This window comes from Ambystoma mexicanum, chromosome 5p (assembly GCF_040938575.1).
Source record: "Ambystoma mexicanum isolate Mex_15411 chromosome 5p, UKY_AmexF1_1, whole genome shotgun sequence".
Lineage (NCBI taxonomy): Eukaryota > Metazoa > Chordata > Amphibia > Caudata > Ambystomatidae > Ambystoma > Ambystoma mexicanum.
In genome coordinates this window covers 1,110,647,143-1,110,671,707 of record NC_090930.1, presented here as the reverse complement: position 1 = coordinate 1,110,671,707, position 24,565 = coordinate 1,110,647,143, and the positions used below count along the sequence as shown (strand labels likewise).

At 51.2% G+C, this 24,565-nt stretch overlaps 1 protein-coding gene across 2 annotated transcripts in view; it reads left to right on the top strand.

Moving 5' to 3' along the window:
• Positions 1 to 24,565, top strand: part of KDM1B (lysine demethylase 1B) — a 1,796,634-nt gene that overhangs the window by 1,408,057 nt on the left and 364,012 nt on the right. For both annotated transcript variants that reach the window (XM_069613586.1, XM_069613587.1), the window contains one exon: positions 3,360 to 3,485. In XM_069613586.1, coding sequence (XP_069469687.1) covers positions 3,360 to 3,485 — 126 coding nt within the window. The remainder of the gene's footprint in view (positions 1 to 3,359; positions 3,486 to 24,565) is intronic.

Genomic DNA, 24,565 nt, shown 5'->3' with positions numbered 1-24,565 from the left:
CTTGGCCCAATCAGGACGGAGTGCGACTTGAGTTGCCTAGGCAACTCAGTCCAGGGTGCCTAAATCCCCCTCCACCCCTCCTAAGTACCCCAGACAGAGTGGCACCACTTTGGAGGGCTTCTGTGGAGAAGCCCGCCAAAAAGTGGAACAAAGAGCTCGACTTGGGTTGGAGTCACAGAAGAGAACACAAACGCCATTTTGGAACCGAGTTTTGGCAAAAAACACCAACCGGAGAATTGATATTAATTAAATAAACCGGCGGTATGTTCGAGGCTATCGTAATTAAATAAATAAATATAGTAGCCTCGAACAATGGGAAAGTCCCATAGAGAAATATTTGCTGTTGAATATAAAAAGTAGTATCCACTGCCACCAGCCAAAACTCGATCAGGGGGGACGGAGACGTGCCCCCTCGACTAACAGACCCCGGGGCAATCGAATTGCCCCAGCCAGTACGTCCACAATATGATGGTTTGTACTGGTTCTGTTCAGAATTTAAGACTCGTAAAGTCAATGGTGACTTTACAGACCCTGGGAGACAGTAGTCAGTCCCAGGGTATGGAGTCTATACTGGGGAGTCACTATGACACCCGTGTTACTGCACTGAGGGTGCTGTGTAACACACTTCACAAAAACACATGAAGCCCTATGGAGTAAAAGACCTCATAGCCAATTAAACACATCTAGAGTCAAATGAACACACTCAAATCATGTCCAAGAGTGAGGGTAAAAGAGTCTCACTCTTGGCAGGAGAAAAAAATAAACCCCAAAAATCCAGCAAAGCTGCTGGGGGACTCACTAGGTTAGAAAATTCAGCCTAAACAGAGAATTCTCCCTAACACTGGGCCAGTCCATTTCCCCTAACCCCTGCACAGATCCACACCCTGTACCGCCTGGACAGGGACACCATCACCACAACAGTGGACCTCATCCATGATGACTTGGTGAGCCTCGTCAATATCCGGACAGCCATCCCCCCCATGCTGAAGGTAGTGTCTGTGCTACACTTCCTTGCCACAGGCACCTACCTGCACACATTGGAGCAGCTGCATGGAATCTCACAACTCTGTTTCTCCCGTGTGCTCAACCAGGTGGAAGATGCACTCCTGAAACACACCAGGGACCACATCAAGCTACCACGGACTGCAGAGGAGGTGAATGCAACCAAAATAGCATTCCATCCACTGGCAGGCATGCTAAACTTCATTGGTGCCATTGACTGCACCCATGTAGAGCTGGTAGACCGGCATGCCGTGGAGGCAGTGTACCGCAACAGGAAGCTCTACCTCTCCCTGAATGTCCAGATGGTGTGCTATGCAAGCAAAATCATAACGCTACATGGCACGACACGCTGCACAACGTACTTGGCTACTGGATAAGTCTAACCACAGGGCCATGAGTGGCGTTGATTTGGGGGGGGAAGGTGGACACAAGCACAGGCAACCTGACTGCTCGCTGGGCCATGAGAGCCGCAGCAACATAGCACTGGATGGCCTGCATGAGCAACACAAGTGCACACCACATGCATGAATCCATAATCACCCCAGAAAATAGGTGTGAACATTACCATGGATGTAATGAAGTGCAGATAGACTGTGTTGGGCTATAGAAGTCAAAGTCGCATGATGGACCACACCTACACACCTACACACCTCCACATCCCAAACCTGCATAACAACATATCGCACACATGGAACAAGACCACACACAGCGTCCTGTGTGCCTAAAATTGTGACCCTAGTGAATTCAACAGAATGTAGGACGCAGCCAATGGATGCAGATGTGGCATGCCTACACAGCTTTGCATAGATGGAAGCAATATACACAGTGCCCACACCAGTACATGCATCAGGAGCATCATTGGGCATGAACCACAGGTACCACAATACACCACCCTGCACTCACAATGATTGAAATACATGAGCGCAGCAGAGTAAATCACGGCTCAATCTGCCATGCCTGATCTAAATCCAACTGCCACACAGAGAAATCTCATTCACTGCACCCATGACACAGATACACCGCAGACCAGTCTACCTATCCAGACACCTTATGGGCCACTTCTAAATGCAATGGGTCAAGCATGGTAACTATTGCAATCATCAATCAGTTACCACCACTAACATATGATTGAGTGGTGCGGGATTCATCCACATTACCTCTTATCCATCATGCCATTACCCACACAGCCTTACCACAGAAACTTCACCCTTCACCGGCGGACCATAGCACCAATGTGAATGTGCCTTAGTCATATGGGGGAAGGCGGTCATGGACATGTACATGGTGACATCAAGAAGTCGAATGCATGATTTAGAAACCACTGTGTATCATGAAGCACATCCGGCAAAAGTGTCATGATGCAATGTACATGCATAGTCCATTTGCACTGGCAACACATCCATCAGATGTGAGGACATCATGTACCTTTTGCCTTAATTTGTGTGAGTGGTGTTTCTGATGGAAAGGTCTCTATAAATTATCCCCACTCCCCCCACCACTCCCAACCCCACTACCCCCAACCCCACTACCACCACACCCTGTGCCTTCATACCCAATACCCCAACACCCAATACACCAAAACCCAACAACCCCCCCCACGACTCCACCACTACTCCCTCGCAACATGCACATGTGAGTTCAACTAATCACACCCCCTTTTCGGAGGAGGGGTTTGAGTGTCTGTGCAGCACTTACATCGCAGGGAGCAACGAACCAGGCTTGTGTGTGTGGAACTCTCTGGTGTCGTGCGCAAGGATGGAGCAGGGTGGGGGTCAATGTTGGCATTCCTCTAGTCTGCCATAGCGGTTGCCAACTATATGATGGCCTGGGTCATGGCTGCCATCCCTTCCCGTACGCTCCGGGCCACGTGGTACACGGCCCGGCTCAGCACCCAGGCATTCTCCTGCAGGAGAAACCTGGGGTCCACCACTTTGCAAATTCAACATATGATGTCATTGTAATCATTGCAGAGACACTGCATATTTTGCACGTGTAATTGCATATGCGTAATGCTAATAGTAGTACTGTAGTATAATTCAAGATGCACATTAAAGGTGGCTGTTTGGTTGATGTAGCCACCGCCAGAAATACTTAAACACTTTGTCGAGTCCCACAAAGATCCTTTCACCTTGAAAGGCAAATGATGTCTTTAGATCTTACATTTTTAAAACAGGGCATTTTTAGGTATTGGGGAGTCATTCAAACCTACACATTTGTACTAAAATTGTGAAATTAGTTCTGCAAATGCATTTTAGTGCGAAAATAGTCTTTAATGTTTCTGCTTCTTAATATTACCCATGCCCTAATGTTGCTAATATATTAATGTTACTTACATGGAATTCATTCTCTCTCCACAGGTTGCCTTGCAGTTCCCACATAGATTTTGGGATGGCAAAATTCAAGGTGCAGATTTCTTTGGTCACATTCCTCCAAGTTCCAACCAACGTGGGCTGTTTGGGGTGTTCTATGACATGGATCCTGAGGTACACACCATTTTCTATTTGACAGCATGAATTGGCATTCTCCACCAGTGTTCTGTGGTAGTGAGAGTGTTCCTTAGTAACTTTAATTTAGCTTCATTATCACAAGTCATGGCGTTTTTTTTATTGCATGACTTTCAATCAATAATCACTGATGCAGCAGTCTACACTGGGTTGTAGCACCCCACAGACATTAAAGCATCTATGGTGCAATATATTTTGATTTTTTGTTTTTTTAGGCAGGAGAAACTATGCGTAGAGTGTAAACCATTTAACATGTTAAATAAAAAAAACGAAATGAAAATGGCCTCTGTGAAATTGCCAAAGTTTGCTGCATCCCTTTTCCATTTTCTTGGCACAGCCCGAAGTGCCTAATGGATGGGGAGCTTTGCATGTCAGGTAAGAAAAGGTGATATGAATTGGGGGAGTGGGGTGCTGGGTGGGGCTTTAGGAGGCTGGCATAGAGTGCCAAAGGTGGCATCCAGGGAATAGATGACAGTGAGTGGGAAGAGTCGTTAGTGGCATTCAAAAGACATAGTGGACCCTTCTATGGTATCTCCATGGACAGCAAATATACGGTGTGAATGGACTTTGACTGCACCCCAACTTTTTTTAGTTGTATATTTCTTTATTAAGTTTTTTCTTATAACATTTTACATCTCAACAACCACACCATCCCCTATCCTCCCCCTGCCCTTGCCAACTCCATCCCTCCCTCCTCCTCACCCCAAACCCCTGCCCCTCTCCCACCCACCCCCCACTTCGGGTGTCATCTCGTCTCAACCTTGCTTTCTGCAGCCCCCGTCATCTCTGCACACTACACTGGCTGTTGACCACTGCCATTCGATTTAGATTTCACAGCCCCCCACCCTCTTCCACCTTTGTAATTTTGACTTTGGGTCAGGTCACAGGTTTTCAGTCCTGGGTGGATGTCAGTTCATTCAGTTGTCCTCAATCCATCACCAGTACATTCTCCCCCTCTGGGTCCTTGTGTCTATTCAAGTAGTTCACCTCAGCCAGGCCCCACCTGCATACATCTTGGAGCCATTGCCCCACTGATGAGCCCGCTGGACTTTACCATGCTATTGTTATCCGCAGTTTGGCTAAGATCAACAAAAAACATACAATTTGTTCTGGGTTTTGTACCTCTTTGACCCCGGTAGAAGCCCCCATAAGCACACTTCGTATGGACAGTCATATCTGCCTCCCACCAGAGTGTTCAGTCGTTCTGTCACCTCTCTCCAGTATTTCGCGACAACTGGCCAATCCCAAACCATATGCCAGAATCTGGTGTGATCTCCCCCACATCTCAGACAAGTATGGGGCACGGATTGGTTTATCACATGCAACTTCTCCTGTGTAAATAATAGAATTGGATGAGTTGAAATTGTGTGTTGCTAGATGCCTTTCTGACCTGTTCCCACATTTGTGTGGCCCTCTTTTCCATGTTGAGCACCCCCCGAGTCCCTTTCCCATCTATCTTTAACCCCCCAGTTCCTTACCTTTTTTCGTTGCCTGCAAGTCCCCATACGCCCGAGACACCTTCCTGCCACCTCCTCCTAGTTCTAATAACGTCTGCATTAGTAGGTTTACCTCCGACTCCTCTGGAATACCATCCCATAGTGTTGCTAGGCGTCTCACTACCTTGGCATACTTGAGGAAATGACTGCTTGCCCCTGGTACGTTTGTCTCCATTCTTCAAATGTTAACAATTTGCCCCCTTCGAAGAAGTCTCCCAGTGTAGTGCAGTGCCGTTCCCTCATTGTCTTGAATCCAATACTTCTCAATGCTATTCTGATGGTGGCATCAAATCCAATGTGTAGTTCCCTGCTGTACAGCCCTTTGACCTGCATCTTCCCTAAAAGCTTCCCCCCATACTGCCCGCACCACTCTGAGAACATTTGTGTACCATTTACCCCCATGGTTCCCCACAATAGTTCCATACCATTCCTCTCTTGCTGAATTCCGCCAAACTGCCCGCCACTTACCCCCTGGGGCCGCTTTCCAGTGGGCTATTACCTGTAGCTGTGCCGCCATGAAGTACAGTTCAATATCTGGCATATTAAGTCCTCCTTCCTCCCGCCTACGACGTAATGTTTGCATGACCACCCGGGTTCGCCCTGTGTTCCACAGCAGCTCCCCCAGCGTTTTGTCCAATATCTTAAAGAATACTTTCTTGATTACATAAAGAATGTTAACAAAGTAGTACAGAGGCCTGGGGAGGACCACCATTTTACAAAGTGTGACTCTCCCCATTAACGAGAGGGGTACCCTCTTCCAGAACTGTACCGCATTGCCTATGCCTGAGAGTGCCTGTCCCGTGTTATGTACAAATGTTTCCTCCATGTCATGGAAAATCTGGATCCCCAGATATTTGAAAGAGTCCTGTTCCAATCGGAGACCCCAATCCAAGAGATACTGCCCCTCTCGTCCCTTAAGACCTGCCAGTGGGAACATCAATGACTTTTCTCAGTTAACTTGAAATCATGATAGCTTACGGAAATTGTCCAAGACCTCCAAGATCATTGGCATATTTTTCAGCGGGTCATCTATGTAAAGCAACATATAATCCGCGTAAAGCGAGATGTTGTGAGCCACCCCCCTGCCCAGATTCCTGTCTCTGGGATATATGTTCTAAAGTACCTTGCCAATGGTTCTACTGCCAGGGAGAAACAAATCACATAAACCGGGCAGCCCTGTCGCGTTTCCCGCTCCAGTGTCCATCCATGCGAGACCCACCCACCTGTCTTTACCCTATCTGTTCGATTGTCGTACAACAGACGTAGCCATTTCAGAATCCCCTCCCCGAAGCCACAGGCCTCCAGTACCTTAAACAACCATGGCCATTTAAGCAAGTCAAGCGCTTTGATTGCTTCTAATGCCACCAGCACCATTTCCCTTAGATCCATCACGTGATGCAATCTACGCAGGTTCATGCCGGTATCCCGCCCCCCTATGAATCCGCATTGATACGGATGCACCAAACCTGGGACCACTCCCGCTAATCTGGTTGCCAACGCTTTCCCCAGGATTTTCACGTCCACGTTGAGCAGGGAGATAGGCCTATATGAGGCTCATTGTGTCGGGTCCCTGTCCTTCTTTAGCAGTACTGTAATCACTGCCTTCCACATTGACTCTGGCAGAGAACCTCCCTGAAGTGCCTGATCATAAATCTTCAACTGGGGGACTAAAATGTCTGTGAATGTCTTGTAAAACTCTACCCAGGAGTCCATCGCACCCTGGAGCCTTATTAGCCTCCATCACTTTTATCGCTCCTAATATCTCCCCTTCCTCTATGGGTGAGTCCAATCTTTCCCTGGCTTCCCCTTCGAGTCTGGGCATCCGTACCAAATCGAGCAGATCTGGGCCTCCTGCTCAGAGTATGTCCCTTCTGTCGAGTACAGTTGCCTGTAATAACCCTGGAATACTTTATTTATCTTCTGCTGTGTCAATACCAACTTACCCGCCGTATCTGGGTAATCGTTCCCCCTGATTGCTCCATATTGAATAACCATGCCAAGAGCGGCCCGCCTTGTCTCCTTCCCCATGCACTCACTCTGTATTTCAGCCCTGATCAAACCGCACCAGAGAATCCAGGGCCTCCCAATGGGCACTAATCTTCCCTGCCAACAACTTTCCCATCTGCTGTCCTCCCGCTAGATCTGCCTCCAACTGTTGAATCTCCCCCTCTAACTTTTTATGGAGTTATCCAGTGATCGCCTGACCCCCACCGCCTGGGACATGCATACTCCCCTCAGAGTTACCTTAAATGCTTCCCACTGTATCCCCACGTCTCCCACCGACCCCTCGTTCAATTTAAAAAAGGAAGTTACAGTCTCCCTTAGTGCTTGTGTGTTAGCTGCATCCTCCAGCACCCCCTGCCTCATCCTCCATAAACTAAAACGGGTTGAAGCTGCATGGTTTCCATCCTAACAACCAATGGGGAGTGATCTGACAGGGTCCTATAATCATTTTGCGGGTCAGTAAACCAGTGAAAGTGTTCCCTTCCAGTGAACAGGTAGTCCAGTCTGGAATATGAACCATGAACCCCTGAGTGATGGTAGTATCCCCTCTCAGACCCATGTGTGTCTCTCCATAGTTCCACTAGGTCAAGCCTCTCCACTGCCTGTCGCAGTGTTTCCCGCGCCTGTGGTTTCGTGGGTCCCCCTCTCCCCGTTCGGTCTAGCTCTGGGTCGAGGTTGCAGTTAAAATCCCCCCGCACCCCCATATGTATAGCCCGGCACGATGGCCTCCCGTCAGCTCCATCACTGAGGTGAAGTAGTCCTTGTCCACATTCGGGACATATGAACTTACCACACATATATGCTGTCCGTCCCATTGTCTTACTATGGCTATTGTCCTCCCCCCTCTGTGTCCCCCAATGTGTATTCCACCTGTAGAGGGATCCCTGGGGCCACGCATATCAACACGCCCCTCGCATAGGTCGAATACGAGGACCTGAACACCTTGTCCCCCCACCTAGACTCCAGAGTCCTCAAATCCACCCCCTGTAAAAGCGTCTCCTGCAGCAGTGCCAGCTGTATTGCATGCCGTTTCAAATATTGCCCCACCCTGGCTCTTTTCCCCTTATTCCTCTTTCCCTTGCACGTTCCATGTGCCTATCTTAAGGTGGTTCACGCCTGTGCAGTCGCATATATTGTGTCTGCCTAAGTCCGCTGTGGCTTTGAGACTGTCCTCCATGGCACCCCTCCCCTTGCCCCATAACTGCCCGTAAACCAATATTCTCCCTTCCCATGAACCAGCAACTCCCTCCCCCAAATCCCCAATCTCACCCTGCCCTCCCTCCCCTTGCCCTCCCCAGTCTCCCTGTCCCCCCTTCCCTCCCCTTCTCCCTACCTGCTCCAACAGAGACAATCCCCCATCCTGCGCCTGCCTTCCAGTGCGGTAGAGGGCTCCCGGTTTCTGGGGTTGGCTAAATCATCTTCCAGCTCCAGCTGCATTTCACTATGCACCAATGCGCACTTTCTCCAGCGAGCATCACCACCTTTTCCCAGCAAGCCATACAATTAGTTCTCGACCAGCCTCGTCGCCCCAACTTAGTTCTCCACCGGGTTGCCGTCGCCCTTCTCCTTCGGCTGACGGTCGCCAGCCTCCTGAGGCATCCCTTTCAATACTCTCCTGTCCAGCCAATCCCATGCGTCCTTCGGGGATGTGAATAGGAAGGACCGTCCTCCATCTATCCCTCTTAGTTTTACTGGAAAGATTGCCATGTAGTGCAAATTTAGCTTGTGGAGCCTACATTGCGCCAAGTTGAAAGACCTCCTCTGTTTCTGGAAAGATCAAAATTCTGGCACTTTCCACCTCAATGTACCCAGCTTTGCGTGCCACTTGTAGTATTGTGTCCCTGAAGTTTAAGAGCTTGGCTACGATCGCTCTCGATTGTACCCCTGGAGGTGCGGGTCTACCAGGTCCTCTATGTGCCCGCTCCACTGTGAACAGCTTCGATAAGCCTTTCGGGGCAGAGTCTCTAGAATCAGTTTCTTCACATACAGCTCCGTGCACGCCCCTCCTAGACCCCCACCAGACGAATATTATTATGACGGGATCAGCCTTCGGAGTCTTCTGCTCTCACCTCCAGCCCTCGTGTTGCACCGATAAGGCCACGTACCTCGTTCTTAAGTGTTGCCAAGTCATCTTCCACCGTGCTCACCCGCTGTTCGACCTCTGTCACTCTCTCATTGACTTTACGTAGGTCAGCTCACAGCAGGGACACAGCCACTCCTACTTCCCGTATTTTCCCTTCCATAGATGTCCTGGACTCCTGTATTGCTGCCATCAGCCCTTCCAGTGTGACTCCTGCGCCCCTCTCCATGCCTACTCCTGCTGTGTCGCTCTCTTCCTCCGGCCCTATAGTTGTCTTGTGTTTAGGGGCAGCATAGTGGTCGCTTTTTTTTTGTTGTTGGCCCTTCACCATGATTTCTCCGACCAACCTGTACTTTATTCACCCAGGCTTTTCTTTTCCACCCTTTCTCCTCCTGTTTCACCTTCCTGCGCATGCCTGTTCCGCTCCACTGGTAGGTCAGACCTACTCCCCCAGGCGATTCCCTGTGCCTTCAGCTGTGTTAGGCCACAATGCAGCTATTTTGTGTTTTTATCGGGCTCTACCACCAGTCCCAAGTGGGTTACATGTCTTTTAATACCAACATTTTTTTATTGAAACACACATATATCGAGTATTTTATAACGAAACCCCTTTATACCAAATTATTTTTTTTATTGGGGGTGGGTGGCGTCCCCCCAAATCCCTGTTTTCCACCCCTAAAAACACACCCCAAACATTTCCCAAACAAATTTAACCCTTTATCCCACCCAAGAATACATTCGGTATGTAGATTTTTGTTATAAAGTATTCGATATATAAGTGCCTCGATATAAAATGTTCGGTATAAACACTGTAAACCTCCCAAGTGCTGCTATCGGGGCTCTCCTACAATCCAGGTGGTTAAGTCCCCTCACTGCTGCCTCGTGGTGGACTCGCTCTTATAGGACCTGCCCCACTATGATTTGTAGTTTATTGATGGCCTCCGTCTCAATGCTGGGTCAAAATGTGCTATGACGGGGTCCCGCTCCGCCTCACCTTCTGCTCTCCGTCCTTTCCACACCACCTCCTACACCGCAGTGCTCGGTAATGTTGTTGCTGCTTCTGCTTCCCTCGGAATGCCAGTCGACTTCAGGGCACCCGGCGCAGGCAGTCTGTTGAAGTGGCTGCTTCCTCCCCACTGTGCCCTTCTAATGTTCACCTTCCCTGCGCCTCTCCTTTTCACGGCTGCCGAAGTCAGTGCTGTTCTCTAGTTCTCCGATTCGGAGTTTGCAGCACTGCTTTGTCACACCCTCCAGACTCTCTGTGCTGCTCCTCTTTCCCGGCTGCATTTCTCTCTGTCTCGCAGTGTCGCTCCACTGCAATCACGGTTCCTTCCAAAGTCCCGCCTGAAGTTGGGTCATTAAGTTTCAATGAGGGCGCCGCCCCCCCGAGGCTCCAGTTTCACTGGTGTCTTCCTCCTTTGCCAGGAAGCCATCTTGCGGTCCCCCTCAGCGCTGTGCCTCTTTGCTGGTTTCGCCTGCTCGTAGGGAATTCCGGGGCTTTCACTGCCCGCTATTATTGAAGTTCAATGCCTGGGACCTTCCGATACCCAGTAACGTTATCCTCCTCTTCCGAGATGCTTTTGGAACAGGATTTTTGTCGCATTCATTGTGGCCTGGAGCCAGAGCTACGGAGCCTCATCTGTTGCTCACCGGCAAAGCCCCCTGCATCTCAGCCTTAGTGTCCTGTCTGGTTGGGGGGTGTGTGTGTGTGTGTGTGTGTGTGTGTGTGTTGTGTTGTGTGATTGGGCATCACTTTGCTCATGTCGTGTGTTTTGCAGTTTGTTTTATGCATTGCTCATGAGCATAATTTTAGGGGGGAGCAAATGTGTTGTCCCCCCCACCCCCTAACTTTTGTGGCACGCCATTTTGTCCCAATAATTTGACAGGGGCTACTTTCATTTAGATGTCCTGTCCCCCCCAACATTTTCAACAAAGTTACACCACTGCCCTTGTTAGCATGCTGTATATACATTTGAATCCCTCAAAGCATTCCTGTTTGTGTTATTTTCTAATGCTATCATTTTGTGTCTTATTTTGTCTAGGATCCATCCATGGAAGTGCTTTTGTTGTTTTTGTTAGTGTTTTTCACGTTGGCATCTTTCTTGCATATCGTGCATTATGCAGCATGTTGCCTTTTCCAGGTTTAGTGCCTTGTGTCGTATATTGACATATTCTTCAAATGTATCTTGTTTAATGCTCTTTCCCCAGCATGGGGTCTGGCATGGATTCACATGCTCATGAATATTCCCCGTTGTCAGGCTGGAAATCTTCGGTAAAGAAAAAATCAGGATCAGTTTTGTTTCTGATCTGTCTTTCTTAGTAGTAACCAATCACTGATCTCTGGGTCATACTGCTCCCAGCCAATGACTGCCCTCTCCCTAGGCCCCGCCTCTGGCAGCCGTCCTCAGATTTTTACCGCACGCTCAAGTGTTGGGAGTCCTCGTGCTTTAGCTCTCGAGTTTTTGCTGCGTTTTCGCACTTTTTCAGGAGATTTTCTCATTTTTTCGGTTTAATCGAGCCTCAAGCTCCACCGTTTCTATTTCCGATAACGGGGACCCGTTTCGGAATTCTTCTACGCCCCTCAAGGATGAAGTTTTCGTCGAGTTTACACTTCTTGGAGGATTCCGGAAGATCTGCGGCCTACCTCAACGGACATGGCCCAGGACAAGGGAAGCTCGACTCCCGGATCCAAGCTGTTCAGGTGCTACCCTGGATGCGGATTGCAAAACGTTTTCAAGGAGGACGAGCATTCGCAATGTCTCTACTGCCTTCATGAGGACAAGACGCACGTGGAGAAGGACTGTGCGCTCTGCAAAAAACTTTCGGAACGGACCAAACAAGATCGTCGCTCCCGCCTCGCCGGAGAAGGGCACAGCAGGTGAGAAGGCGAAGAAAAAGTCTGAGCGGGCTTCTAAGTCCTGTGAGGGCATTCCGGCGATGGGGGCCCAACAGAAGGCCAAGCACCGCGAGTCCGCGGGCACCGGGAGCGCCGAAAGGTCGGGCTCTTCGGCTGCCAGGCAGGGCGCTACTTCCCCGGCACGTTCAACCACGAGCCAGCGCTCTGGTTCGGGAAGAGGAAGTCCGAGAACCCGGTTAAGCTGCTGGAGCGGACCCGGTCGATCTCGAAGGGGGAGCGAGGCACTGACCCTCCCCCCAAGGCGAAGGCCCAGGACGCACCTAAGGTGGTGAGGGCCTTGATCCAGCCGGCAAAGGCCTCTATCGAAGTGGACGCTGCGAACCTGGCGAAGCCAGCTGAGACTACGCCAGTGGAAACGGCCTCTGGGCCCACAGTATCCCTGCCACCGTGGAGGGAATCCTCTTTCCAGCCCATCGTTAAGACCCCCGTGAAGTCCCTGGCGGAAAAAGAGGGGGGGGGGCGGTGGCCATTTCAGACTCGGAATCAGCCTCTGAGGAGGATCTGGTGGAAACCGAGAAGGGCCTCAACGAGAGGTTCATAGGCCTCAACGAGAGGTTCGAGAAGGTTCGATCCCAGGGGACGGTCCCCGCTAATGTGATCGAAGAGGGCCCAGTGGAGCGGCCATCCCGTCCGTCGCAGCCATTACCCGAGCCCCAGGATAGCTTGGCGGCCATTTTGTTGGCGATCCAATCCTTATGTACAGAGATAAGGACGAGATTACCACGGACCTCAACGGAGGATCCGGAACCAGGCCCGTCGGGAAGCCCTCCGCACAAGCAGAGGAGTCCACCCCTCGCCTCCCTTTGTGCCCGCGCGGCCTGTGGTCCCCTCACCCCCCTCGCCGGACCCTAGAGAGGATATGGCGACAGATACAGCGACGGGGACGGATGACGACGGCGGCGATGACACAACGGACATCCCGTCATCACCCCCCCTCAGGCTTCTCCAGCCGACGAAATTGGCTCTTTTCACGCCATGATAACCAGGGCATCCGAGCTCTTCCAGCTCTGCCCTGAAGAACAAAAAAAGGAAGGGTTTCTTTACCAGCGACGAGAAGCCAAGAGGAAGACGGTCCTCGCGGTGCCGTTGCTCGACGACATCTGGGACGATGGGCTTGCTATCCTCAAGAACCCTTCCACGACACCTGCCAGGAGGGACAGGTACGAGAAGAAGTACCGAGTCCCTGATGCCGCCCCCTTTTGCCTCAGGGCCCAGCCCACGCCGGACTCTGTCGTCTCGGCAGCGGCCAAGAAGATAGCAGCGGGTGCGGCGGCTTCAACTTCCACTTCCCCGCCGGACAGCGAGGGCAAGAAGTTGGACTCCATGGGACGACGAGTCATCTCGTCGGCGGCGATGACGATTACGGCGGCCAATGCCTTAGCAATCGTGGCCCGCTACGACAGGGAGCTTTGGTTCAAGATAGCTCCCCTGCTAGACTTCCTACCGGATGACAAGAGGGCGGAGGCCCTACAAATTCTGCAGGAAGGCGAGGTGGCGTCTGATCACGCCATAACGGTGGCAACCGACATTGCCGATACCGGTTTTCGCCAACTGGGCCACGGAGTTGCCTCCGACGACGAGGATGGCTCAAGGCGAGGGACTTTCGCCAGGACGTCCAGACTAGAGTGTTGGATATGCCGTTCAACGGCAACAACCTTTTTGGTAAGGCGGTGGACGAGTCGTTCCAGGCCATCAAGACCGACTCGGAGACGGCCCGGGCCCTAGGGGTACTTCAGCAAAGACGGCCCTTTCGGAGCTCCGGAGGCAGACAGGGTGCCTCCAAGGGATCCAGCGGTGGCTCTTCTACATACCGCCAGGCGGCCCGCTCCTCTTCCTAGGAGGCCTACAGAGGTTGCGGCAAGCAAGGGGAATCCCACCGTCGCCGTCAAGGAGGCCAAGGCGGCAAGGCCTCCTCCAAACAAGACTGACCCGGCCGTGTCGTCGGGCCCCCACCGTAGCACCCGGGTGGGAGGCCAGCTGACGAAGTTCGTCAGCGAGTGGGAGTCCATCTCCACCGACCGTTGGGTGCTGGACACCCTGGCCAACGGGCACTCGCTGGAATTCCAAAAGAAGTGCCCTCGCATTCCTCCCGTGGCCAGGAAGGAGAATCACGTCCCTCAGCTGCTGTTGGAGGTAAGGGCGATGCTCAAGAAAGGTGCCATCAAGCTCATCCCCAGGAGGCTCCGGGGCTCCGGAGTGTACTCAAGGTACTTCCTCGTCAGGAAGAAGACAGGCGGTTGGCGCCCCATCCTGGACTTGCATCGGTTAAACAAATACATCAAGGCGCAGAAATTCAGGATGGTCACCCTACAGCATGTGCTGGGACAGCTGGAGGAGGGCGATTTCCTATCGTCGTTGGACCTGGAGGATGCTTACTTCCACATCCCCATTCTAAAAGGACACAAAGTTCCTCAGGTTCGTGGTTCAGGGACGCCACTACCAATTCAGAGCCCTGCCATTCGGATTGAAATCGGCACCCAGGGTATTCACCAAGTGCCTGGCACCAGTGGCGGCAGGCCTGCGCCTGCAGGGGATCCACGTCTACCCCTACCTGGACGACTGGCTAATCCGGGCAAGGACAAGAGAACTCGCCGTCGAACACACAGCGAGGACCGTCTGGCTGCTCACGGAACTGGGATTTGCCATCAACTACCCCAAATCCCACCTGGTTCCGTCGCAAGTAGCACTGTTTGTGGGAGCGAAGCTCGATACAGTGGGGCAATTGGCCTCCCCGTCGGAAGAGAGGACGAAGGCCATTCTGGGCAAGGTGCGGCGCCTGCTAGCCACGGACGTGGCCAGGGTGAGGTCCATCAAGTCCCTCCTCTGGATGATGTCCTCATGCATCTATCTTGTGCCCCTTTGCAGACTTCGAATGCGTCCGCTACAGGAGTTCCTCGACGCCCGCTGGTTTCAGGCAACGGGCTGCTTCGAAGACAGGATCCCTCTCGACGAGTTCTGTCGTCCGATCCTATGGTGGGGTACCCGTGCGCACCTCACTACGGGCACGGGCTTTCAGACCCCCGCGTTTCAGGAGACGGTGACGACGGACGCCTCTCTGGAGGGTTGGGGGACCACACCGGAGATCTCCACGCAAGAGGCCATTGGCTCCCGGAAGAGAGGTCTCCACATCAACATTCTGGAGCTCCGAGCGGTGTTCTGGGCGCTCAAGTCGTTCCTTCCGTCCCTCAAGGAAAAGGTGGTGAGGATCTTCACCGACAACACCACCACAATGTTCTACATACGGAAGCAGGGAAGCACCAGATCCCCAGCCCTATCCAAGGAGGTCCAGGATCTGTGGCACTGGGCCGTCGCCCAGAGGATGTTTCTGGGTCCCTTCCACTTGGCAGGAATAAAAAACACCATCGCCGACTCACTCAGCAGGGAGCTGCGCTCGTGCCACGAGTGGGAACTACGTCAGGACCAGGTGGATCGGCTCTTTCGACGATGGGGCAAACCCTGGATCGACCTTTCCGTGATGGCGACGAACTCCAAGTGCCAGAGGTTCGCCAGCAGGTTCCCGCAGCCGAGGAGCATGGGCGATGCTTTCTCGTTCCCTTGGGACGGCCTGTTTCTATACGCGTTCCCTCCGTTGCCGTTGCTGCTTCATCTCATCAACCAGCTCAAGAAGTCCAGGTGCAGAATGATCCTCGTCGTACCGGCGTGGCCGAGGCAGATCTGGTTCCCGGACCTTCTGGACTTGTCAAAGCTGCCAGCGGACGCGGATCTTCTCTCCAGAGAAGGAGGCGCCATTCTTCATTACGACCCGGAGTCGCTGAACTTGCAGGCCTGGCTCCTGCAGCACTAGAGTTTGGAGGGTACGATATCCAGGCTAACTGCAGAGAGGTTCTTGCAAAAGCCAGGGCGTCCTCAACTCTCAAGTGTTACGGTCATAAGTGGAAGAGGTTCTCTGTCTGGTGCCGTGCACAGAAGATTAACCCTCTGCGGATTATGGCCCCTCAAGTACTGCCGTACCTACTGTCGCTGACCAAAGCTGGACTGGCTCAACCTCCATCAAAATACATCTGGCTGCCATCTCCCGATATACCAGGACTACGGGACGGGCGTCCTTGTGGTCTCATCGCCTAGTGAAGGAATTTATGAAGGGACTATTCCGATCGTTCCCGCCGGTGATGGCTCCTGCCCCGGCATGGGAGCTTAATGTGGTGCTGACCAGGCTCATGGGGGCCCCATTCGAGCCTATGCATTCGACGCCTTTGAAGTTCCTGTCATGGAAGACAGCGTTCCTCGTGGCCATCATCTCCGCACGACGAGTGGGAGAGATCCAGGCCCTATCTTGCAAGCCTCCATACTTGACTTTTCATGACACGAGGGTGGTGCTGAGGACGCACCCCTCCTTCATGCCCAAGGTGCCGTCAGACTTCCACCTCAACGAGCCCTTGGTGTTACCAGTTTTCTTCCCGTCGCTTTCTACGCCGACCGAGAGGACTTTGCACTCGCTGGATGTAGCTAGAGCGCTGAAGTTCTACGTGGACCGCACGAAGAATTTTCGGAAGACGTCACAGCTGTTTGTAAACTTTGGGTCTGTGAATCAAGGGAAGGCTCTCTCGAAGACTTCCATTTCCAGATGGCTCTCCGGCTGCATCATTCACTGTCACCGGTTGGCAAACCGACCGCTGCCCGGCCGTCCGAGAACCCATTCGACCAGAGCGATCGCTGCTACCACAGCGTTCCTGTCTGGTTTGCACCTGCTGGACATCTGCAGGGCTGCTACGTGGAGTTCGACGCACACCTTCACAAGATTCTACTGCGTCAATCGGGACTCCAGGGACGAGTCCAGGGTCGGCCAAGCAGTGCTGCGCAACCTGTTCGCCTAAGGTGAGCCTGGTGAGGAGGTAAGAATTGCTTAATGTTGAGTTTTGGATGTAATGCTTAATGTTGAGCCTTTGCCACCTCCCCTGGTTGTGCATGTGTGTACTGATATGTATTCTTTTATTCATGAGCATGTGAATCCATGCCACACCCCCCATGCTGGGGAAGGAACAAGTTACTTACCTGTAACTGTTGTTCTCCAGCAAGGGTCTGGCATGGATTCACATGCGAACCCTCCCGCCTACCCCTCTGCGGCTCTTCACTTGGTCATACTGCCACTTTGCGTGCTACCAAATCTGAGGATGGCTGCCAGAGGCGGGGTTTAGGGAGAGGGCAGTCATTGGCTGGGGGCAGTATGACCAAGAGATCAGTGATTGGTTACTACTAAGAAAGACAGATCAGAAACAAAACTGATACTGATTTTTTCTTTACTGAGGATTCCCAGCCTGACAGGGAATATTCATGAGCATGTGAATCCATGCCAGACCCATGCTGGAGAACCACAGTTACAGGTAAGTAACTTGTTCCTTCTTTATGTTCTTTTAAATCGTAGGTGGGTGGTGTTGGTGGCGGCTAGGGATTAGGTGGTGCTAGGGAGGTGTGACCGTGTGTGTATGGGAATATTAATGATTTATTTTTGCCTTTAAAATGTGAATAGATTTGTGTGGCGAGCACTACTTCAGGCTAAGGCTTAGATGTTTGCAAAATATCTCCATTTTGAGATATAATGGGCTAAATAGTGCGTTTTTCCTCCTCCATGGAAATATCCATGAAAAAATGTTTTCAATGGATTGCCTTTCTCCCGCAGATTCCTCATGAGATAGATATCCATTCGAGCATCAGTTACTTGGAAAACGTTTCGACAGGGGACATAGTATACCTCGGCTCAGCCATCGATCTATCTTGTCTCGATGCAGCGGTCGTCCACTCCAGATGTGACATCAGTCAGCGTACATATACTGCATCACTATGCCCCTCTAATGTAGTTATTTTTTTCAGCACGCTGTTCAAGGACAACTCTCACGAGAATATTTTCAGCTGACGAATTTGTTGTTTGTTCGATGTGATTTTGAAACCATGTCCACTCGCAAGGTGTCGCGCTTCAGTGTGATTCCTGTAGGAAGATGAACCCGAAATCGCAACGGGTCAGAGCTGCAAAACTTGCAGTAGGCTGGCCCCCATCTAACTCTTTGGCACGCTAGACCGCCCGGTTGTCGAAGCTGGATACGGAGGGGCCTACTCGTGAAAAAGAGGATAAGCATTGTAAGAAAGAGTCACTCCTCTTCCTCCCATAAAAAGAAAATGCGTCATCGACACATGCATGGATCCGACTCGTCGGATGAGCCTGGTAAGTTGTTGGCGGGGCCTACATCCAAAAAGCAGCTGCGTGTACGTGTGATCCCTCGAAGCAGCAGGCTTTGGTGGCTCCACTGGCACCCGGTAACCTCGCCCCCAAGCTGACCACTGTGACGTTGTCGTCAAAGCCCTCGGGCTCAACGCTGAGTGTGGCTAGTACGGCCTTGGCGCTGATGAGCACTAGTGCGCCACAGGCAACAAATCATCTTTCAGCGCCGATTGACGCAGGACCATCGGTATCGGCGCTGATAGTCAAACGTTCGTATGACCCGCAGTCGAGAGCCGAGTTTTTCGAAACAATGGTTTTTAACGACTATGACGACCAGATGTCGTGTCGCTTCAATTCTGCTTATGCAGGCGCTGGAGGCAGAAACATTTTCGCAGATCAGGCAGGATTTAGTCACCTTAGCTGAGGGCCTCCATAATGCCAGTGGCCTGGACACCTCTCCTGATTTGGAGACCCAGCAGGCTCACCCTTATGGGCATGCACATGCCAAGTACCGTGCCACAGTAGATAGGGTGGTGAATATCCTAAGTTGTCGTGCCGAGCCAGACTTCTATCCGGCTACAAGCTCACATGCATTCTGGAAGAAGGACCCTCTATTGAGAGGGCGATGACATTTAATGTGGCTATTGCCGACCCCCATCGCCACCTTGTGGCAGAAGCCATGCACCGCTCCACCTGTGAATTCCGACACCACAAAGTAGTACTGGCCGGCAAGGGGGACAGAGTTTATCTCTCCACTCACCCAACACCAGAGGGGTTGGTGGTGCAGGCGGCCATTGTTAATACTAGGTCAGCCACATCCACATCTAGACTCCCTATGGATAGGGAAGGAAAGAAGGTTGACGCCTTAGCCAAGAAGGTGTTACTTCGTGCAGTATGGCCCTGAAGGCGGTTAACGTGTCCTATGCATTTCAAAGTACAGGTTTGGCTTGTGGAGGGCTACCTTTCAGTACATTCCCGAAAGAGAGATGCGGGAGATCTTCCAAAGAATTGTGAGTAAGGGCAAGGAGGTGACCCAGCAGTCGTTGCAGACGGGCCTGGACGTTGCAGACTGCGTGAGATCATCTATGGGGTCAGCCAATGTCTTCAGAAGACATGCTTACCTTCACACGTCTGGGTTCTTGCCCAAGATCCAAACCAAATTACTGGACATCACCTTTGACAGTGAGAATCTGTTCAGCCTAAAAGCCGACGAGTCCTTGGAGAAATTTAAGGACTCAAAGCTGACCACCAAGTCTCTAGACCTAGCTGTCCAGCAGCTGGCAAAACCTGCCTTTGGCTTCGCCTCAAGGGGGAAAGGATACAGACGTTACGTCCCCTTTGGCAAAAAAGCTTTTCTCATGCACAGACACAGGCAGAGGTGTTTCCCGCATCAGCTGGGGTGGCTCTGCCTTCAAAGCCGTTTTGATTTTTTTTCCCCCCACGATTCCCCAGTTGGAGGACGGCTAGGCGAGCACTGGCCCCAATCGTGGAAGAATGCCTCTGACGTCTGGGCCTTCCAGCTCGTCCAATGGGGTTACTGTCTACCTTTCTTAAAAAGGCCACCAGACAGACCACCACCCCCTCCTCCTCAGCAACCGGAACTGGAGTTCCACGAAGAACTGCAAGCCCTGCTTTTGAAGGGTGACACGGAAGAGGTACCTCCCGAGCAGAGAGGATCGGGGTTTGTATTTCCTGATACCCATGAAAGGGGGAGGACTCTGTCTCATCTTGGACCTCAGGGCCCCGAACAAGTTCCTGGGAAAGAGCAAGTTCAAAATGGTGACGTTGGAAGAAATTCTCCACGCTCTCAGACTTCAGGACTGGCTGGTGTCAATAGAACTCCAGGATGCATATTTTGTTGTGCTGATCCAGCAGAAGCACAGAAAATTCCTGAGCTTCCTCATAGGGGACAAGCACTACCTAAGGTGCTCCCCTTTGGGTTGACCTCCGCCCCAAGGGTTTACACTGAGCTAATGGCAGTAGTCGCGGCCCATCTCAGGAGATCTGGCGTCCGTGTGTTCCCATACCTGGACGAATGGCTAATCTGAGGGAAGTCGACAGAGCAAGTTTTGTCTATCCCAAGGACACTTGCTCGCTACTCCACAGACTGGGCTTCTCCCTGAACGTACAGAAGTCCCACTCAACACCAACACAGAGGCTCCAGTTCATCATAATGGTCCTGGACAATCTGGTGGGGAAGTTCCTTCCCCAAAGAGAGAGTTGCCAGTGTAAGGCATATGGTTTAGCTGTTCCAGTGCCACAACACCTTTTGGCTTCCTTCCAGCGCCTCTTAGGTCTCATGGCATCCTGCATTTTTCTAGTGCCAGAGGCCAGACTGCAGATGCTGTCCCTGGAATGGTGCCTGCGGGGTCAATGGCCCCAGTATTTCAGCATTTTTAAAGACATTCTAAAAGTGTCGAGGTCGCTAGCCAGCGATCTCTCTTGTGAGCCAGCAGCGAGAACGTATTGGTGGGGTAGCTTTTCGGGCATCCGTGGCCTCAAGCCAGGTTGGTCACGGATGCGTCACTGAATGGTTGGGGCACTCACTTCTAGGATTTGCAGGTGAGCGTCCTTTGGTCCGCAATGGAAGCTCAATGGCACATCAATAGGCTGGATCTGTGAGCTGTCAGGTTATCCCGGAAAGCGTTCGCCCCCTCTCTAAAAGGGAAGTACGCCCTGATCATGATGGACAATAAGGGTAACCATGCATTACCTGAACAAGGAAGGTGGCATGCGCACCCCTCCCCTTTACAGCGAGATGATGCAGCTGTGATTCTGGCTTTTAGAGAATCGGATCTCAGTCTCAGCAGTACATCTGCCAGGGATGGAGAACGGATTGGCGGACGTTCTGAGCATGCAGAGCACGGTTTCACACAAGTGGGTAGTGTACCAGGAAGTCCTAGAGGAGGTCTTCTCTCAGTGGGGTACCACAGCAGTGGATCTATTTGCTGCAGACTTGAACAGAAAGTGCAGACAGTTTTGCTTGAGGGAATTCCCGGCAAGAGGGCGCACTGAGGAATGTGTTTCTGGTGGAGTGGGCTTTCAACCTCCACTATGCCTTCCCTCCGATTCCCATCGTTGTGTGGGTTCTCAGGAGGTTGAGGAGGTTCTGAGCAACCCTGATCTTGATGAACCCCGGATTGGGCAAGGAGAACGTAGTACTCGGAGCTTCTGGACTTGACCATCTGTCCACCTCTCCAGTTGCCTCGACGACAGGATCTCCTAGATCAGACGGAAGGTCGGGTACTCAACCCGAAACCGGAATCACTCAAACTATTTGCACGAAGACCGTCAACAAGATCGCTGCATGTGTGCAGGTGGAGGAGAGTCGAGGCATGGTGCAGGGAATGGGAGATTAAGCCCTATGATGATGAGTTCCTACTGTCACTGGCATCGTCAGGCCTTCAGGTTGCAACAGTCAAAGGATTCTTGGCGGATTTGCCTTTTACAAGGTCTGCGGATCAAGGGTCTTATGATTCCTGAAGAGCCTAGTAAATACGTTTCTGCCCATTCCCTTTGTTGTCCCAGACTGGGACCTTTACTTGGTTCTAACTTTCCTCATGGCGGCTCCCTTTGAGTCTTTGCACTCTTGTTCCATTTGTTTACTGCAGGCCCTGTCATGCAAGCTGCCCTTTCTTCTTTTTTTCAGGGAGAACGTTGCTCTTAAGGTACGACCAGGGTTTTGACCCAAAGTAGTTTTTCAGAGTTTCATCTGTCCCAGGCTATTGACCTGCAAGTTTTTTGTCCGTCACTGCACCCCTCCGAGGAGGAGGAGTGGTTCCATAGGCTAGACCCGAAGAGGGCTCTTAGCTTTTATGCTGCGAGACCAGTGGAATTTAGGAAAGCGGTCCAACTGTTCGTAGCCTTCTCGATGGCAAGAAAGGGTTTAACTGTCTCCAAGCACACCATCTCTAGGTGGATCACATTCTGCATTTCAGAATGTTACCTCAATGCAGGGAAGGAATTGCTTCCCGGCATCAGAGCCCACTCCACAAGGGGGTGGCTCCCTCTTCGGCTCTGCAGAGGGGGTGCCAGTGAGGGACATCTGCAGAGAGCAAACTTGGTACTCACTGCATACCTTCACCAAACACTGTTGCCTGCATGTAGCCTGTGGAGCCGACGCTCGTCTTGGGAGAGTGGTGTTAGAGTTTTGTCGCGTAGGGGCTTTCACCCCGCCTCCTGCTTGGGGAGTCTATCTGATGAGGAATCTGCAGAAGAAAGGGAGTGCATTGAAGGATAAATTACTTACTGTAATGTTCTTTCTATAGATTCTTCTCTTGCAGATTCCGCATCACCCTCCCATCCAACCCGGCTATGAAAGTGGCTGCAGCTAATGACTAACTTCTCTATTGCGAGAAACAGGTGAGCTCTCGTTTAAGGGACTACAGTAGAACTTAATGGTGTGTTTCCGCATTCTTTTTGTGGTCCCATTCCTCACTGTTAAACAAATAAAAAACCCTTATTGGGTTTTTCTGAGTTGTGGCTGTCTCAGCCGAATAGTTTGATTCTTCCTCTGCAGCGTCTGAGCTAGGGAGCTGGGGGGAGGTGGGGAACTGAGGTACAGGGGCGTAGTGACGCAGTACATGTACGACGACCAACGTCATGTCCGGAGTAGACGAACGCTGCATTGAGGCAAGATGGGTCGACGGCCGAGTTGAGGGACAGTATGCCCCATCGAAATGTTGTCTAAGCGGCTGATGTTGGAATGTATATCTATCTGAACAGGAATCTGCAGGAGGAGAATCCATAGAAAGAACATTATGATAAGTAACTTCTCCTTCTTGAAATCATTTTATTCCTGAAAATATTTGAGTAACGGGCAAATTTGGTGTGAATTCCATTGCATGCCAAACTTGGTGAACTTTCAGGAGCAAAAACAAAAGTTAAAGTTGAAAACATAATTTCTTAGGCAAAGCTCAATGTAACCTTAACCATAGAGTTGCAAACGTGCTTCTATAATCTGTGCGTGTGTGATGCGACAAAGTTCCTAGCCTGACTGTTAAGTTGGGTGGGGGAGTATCCTGGGTTGGTCTGGTGAGCATCCTGGGTTGGTCTGGTGAGCATCCCTGGCTACCCTTTCCATGCCATCTGTGCACCACAGTTCTAACTGCCCCTTTTAAAGAAAGATTGAAGCAGAATATACTGATGCCTAAAAGAACTGCAGGTTATTTATCACAGGACCCATGGTTTCCACATAATTTGCAATTGCTTGATACTCTCACTGCTATTACAGAAAGAGTGGTTGCGCCGCATGCTGCAGCGTGGAGTAGTCTGCGATCCCATGGCTGCAGATGTTAGAACGGCTCCTTTGAAGGAGTCTGCTGCTTGTGCTTTAGCACAGATGTGCATGATTTGTCAAACCAAGATGGCAGGCAGACTGGCCTTGAAGAGGCTTGGTCCACAAAGCAGGAGGAATCTGTTCGACAGGAACGCTGTGTGACGAATTGACTCCTGCCCTGTAGGAGTACAAGGATGAATAGAGGCTAAAACGCCTGCTCAGCCCTCACACTTCAACAAACCAAGAGCCAACACAATCATAAAGGTAAAACGGGCACAGTCAAGAGATATAACTCCTTTGCCTTTTGTGGTAATGTGGGCCGAGGGAAGGCTAAACGCTTAAAAGGGGTGTGAGTGTGGTTCAGTAGGAACCCAAACAGCACAGTATAACAGTCCAAAATAGAATGTCCAATCTAGGTTCTATAAATGTATATACACTTTAATTAAACACACCATATACAATAACTGCCTAGATAAACACTACACAAAACCCACTCCCTGAGAAAAGACCACAAAATAAGTAAAGCTAGTAGATGCAGCATCACACTCTGGGTGATGAATCGGGGGTGTAAGGCCAGAAAAAGCAACAGTGTTCTTGAAAAATATATAGCTATATACTTTTGAGCAAAATGTGTGCAGGTGTCCTAACCACTCTCGAGGGTCCGGAAATGGACCAAGGGGGCAGTTAGCAGTCAATAGTACTTCCTTTGCAGTTCTTCGCGGTTCAGCAGCACCCAACCAGACTTCTTGGTGCTATGTAAAGATCAGAAGAGAGCATAAGGCAGCAACAGAGGATCCAGCAGGTTCAAATGTGCTGATCAGGTCTTGAAACATGCTCCAAGCAGTTGAGTGGCGTAAAACATTACGAAACCGGCTGTCTTGGCTCTCACGGTGCTTTGAGTCAAAATCCAGAGGCTCAGGGACCAGATGAATCCTTTTGTCATGCTGAGCTGTAAGAGAGGGCGGGCACCACTGATAGAAACAATTTCAGACAAGTATTATTATAGTATCAATGGTGTATAGGGTCATCCAATAACCCAAAATACACTTTTCTGGGGAAATAGGAAATGTAGGATGAATCTGATGGTTTGTACCACTAGCTCTGGAGAA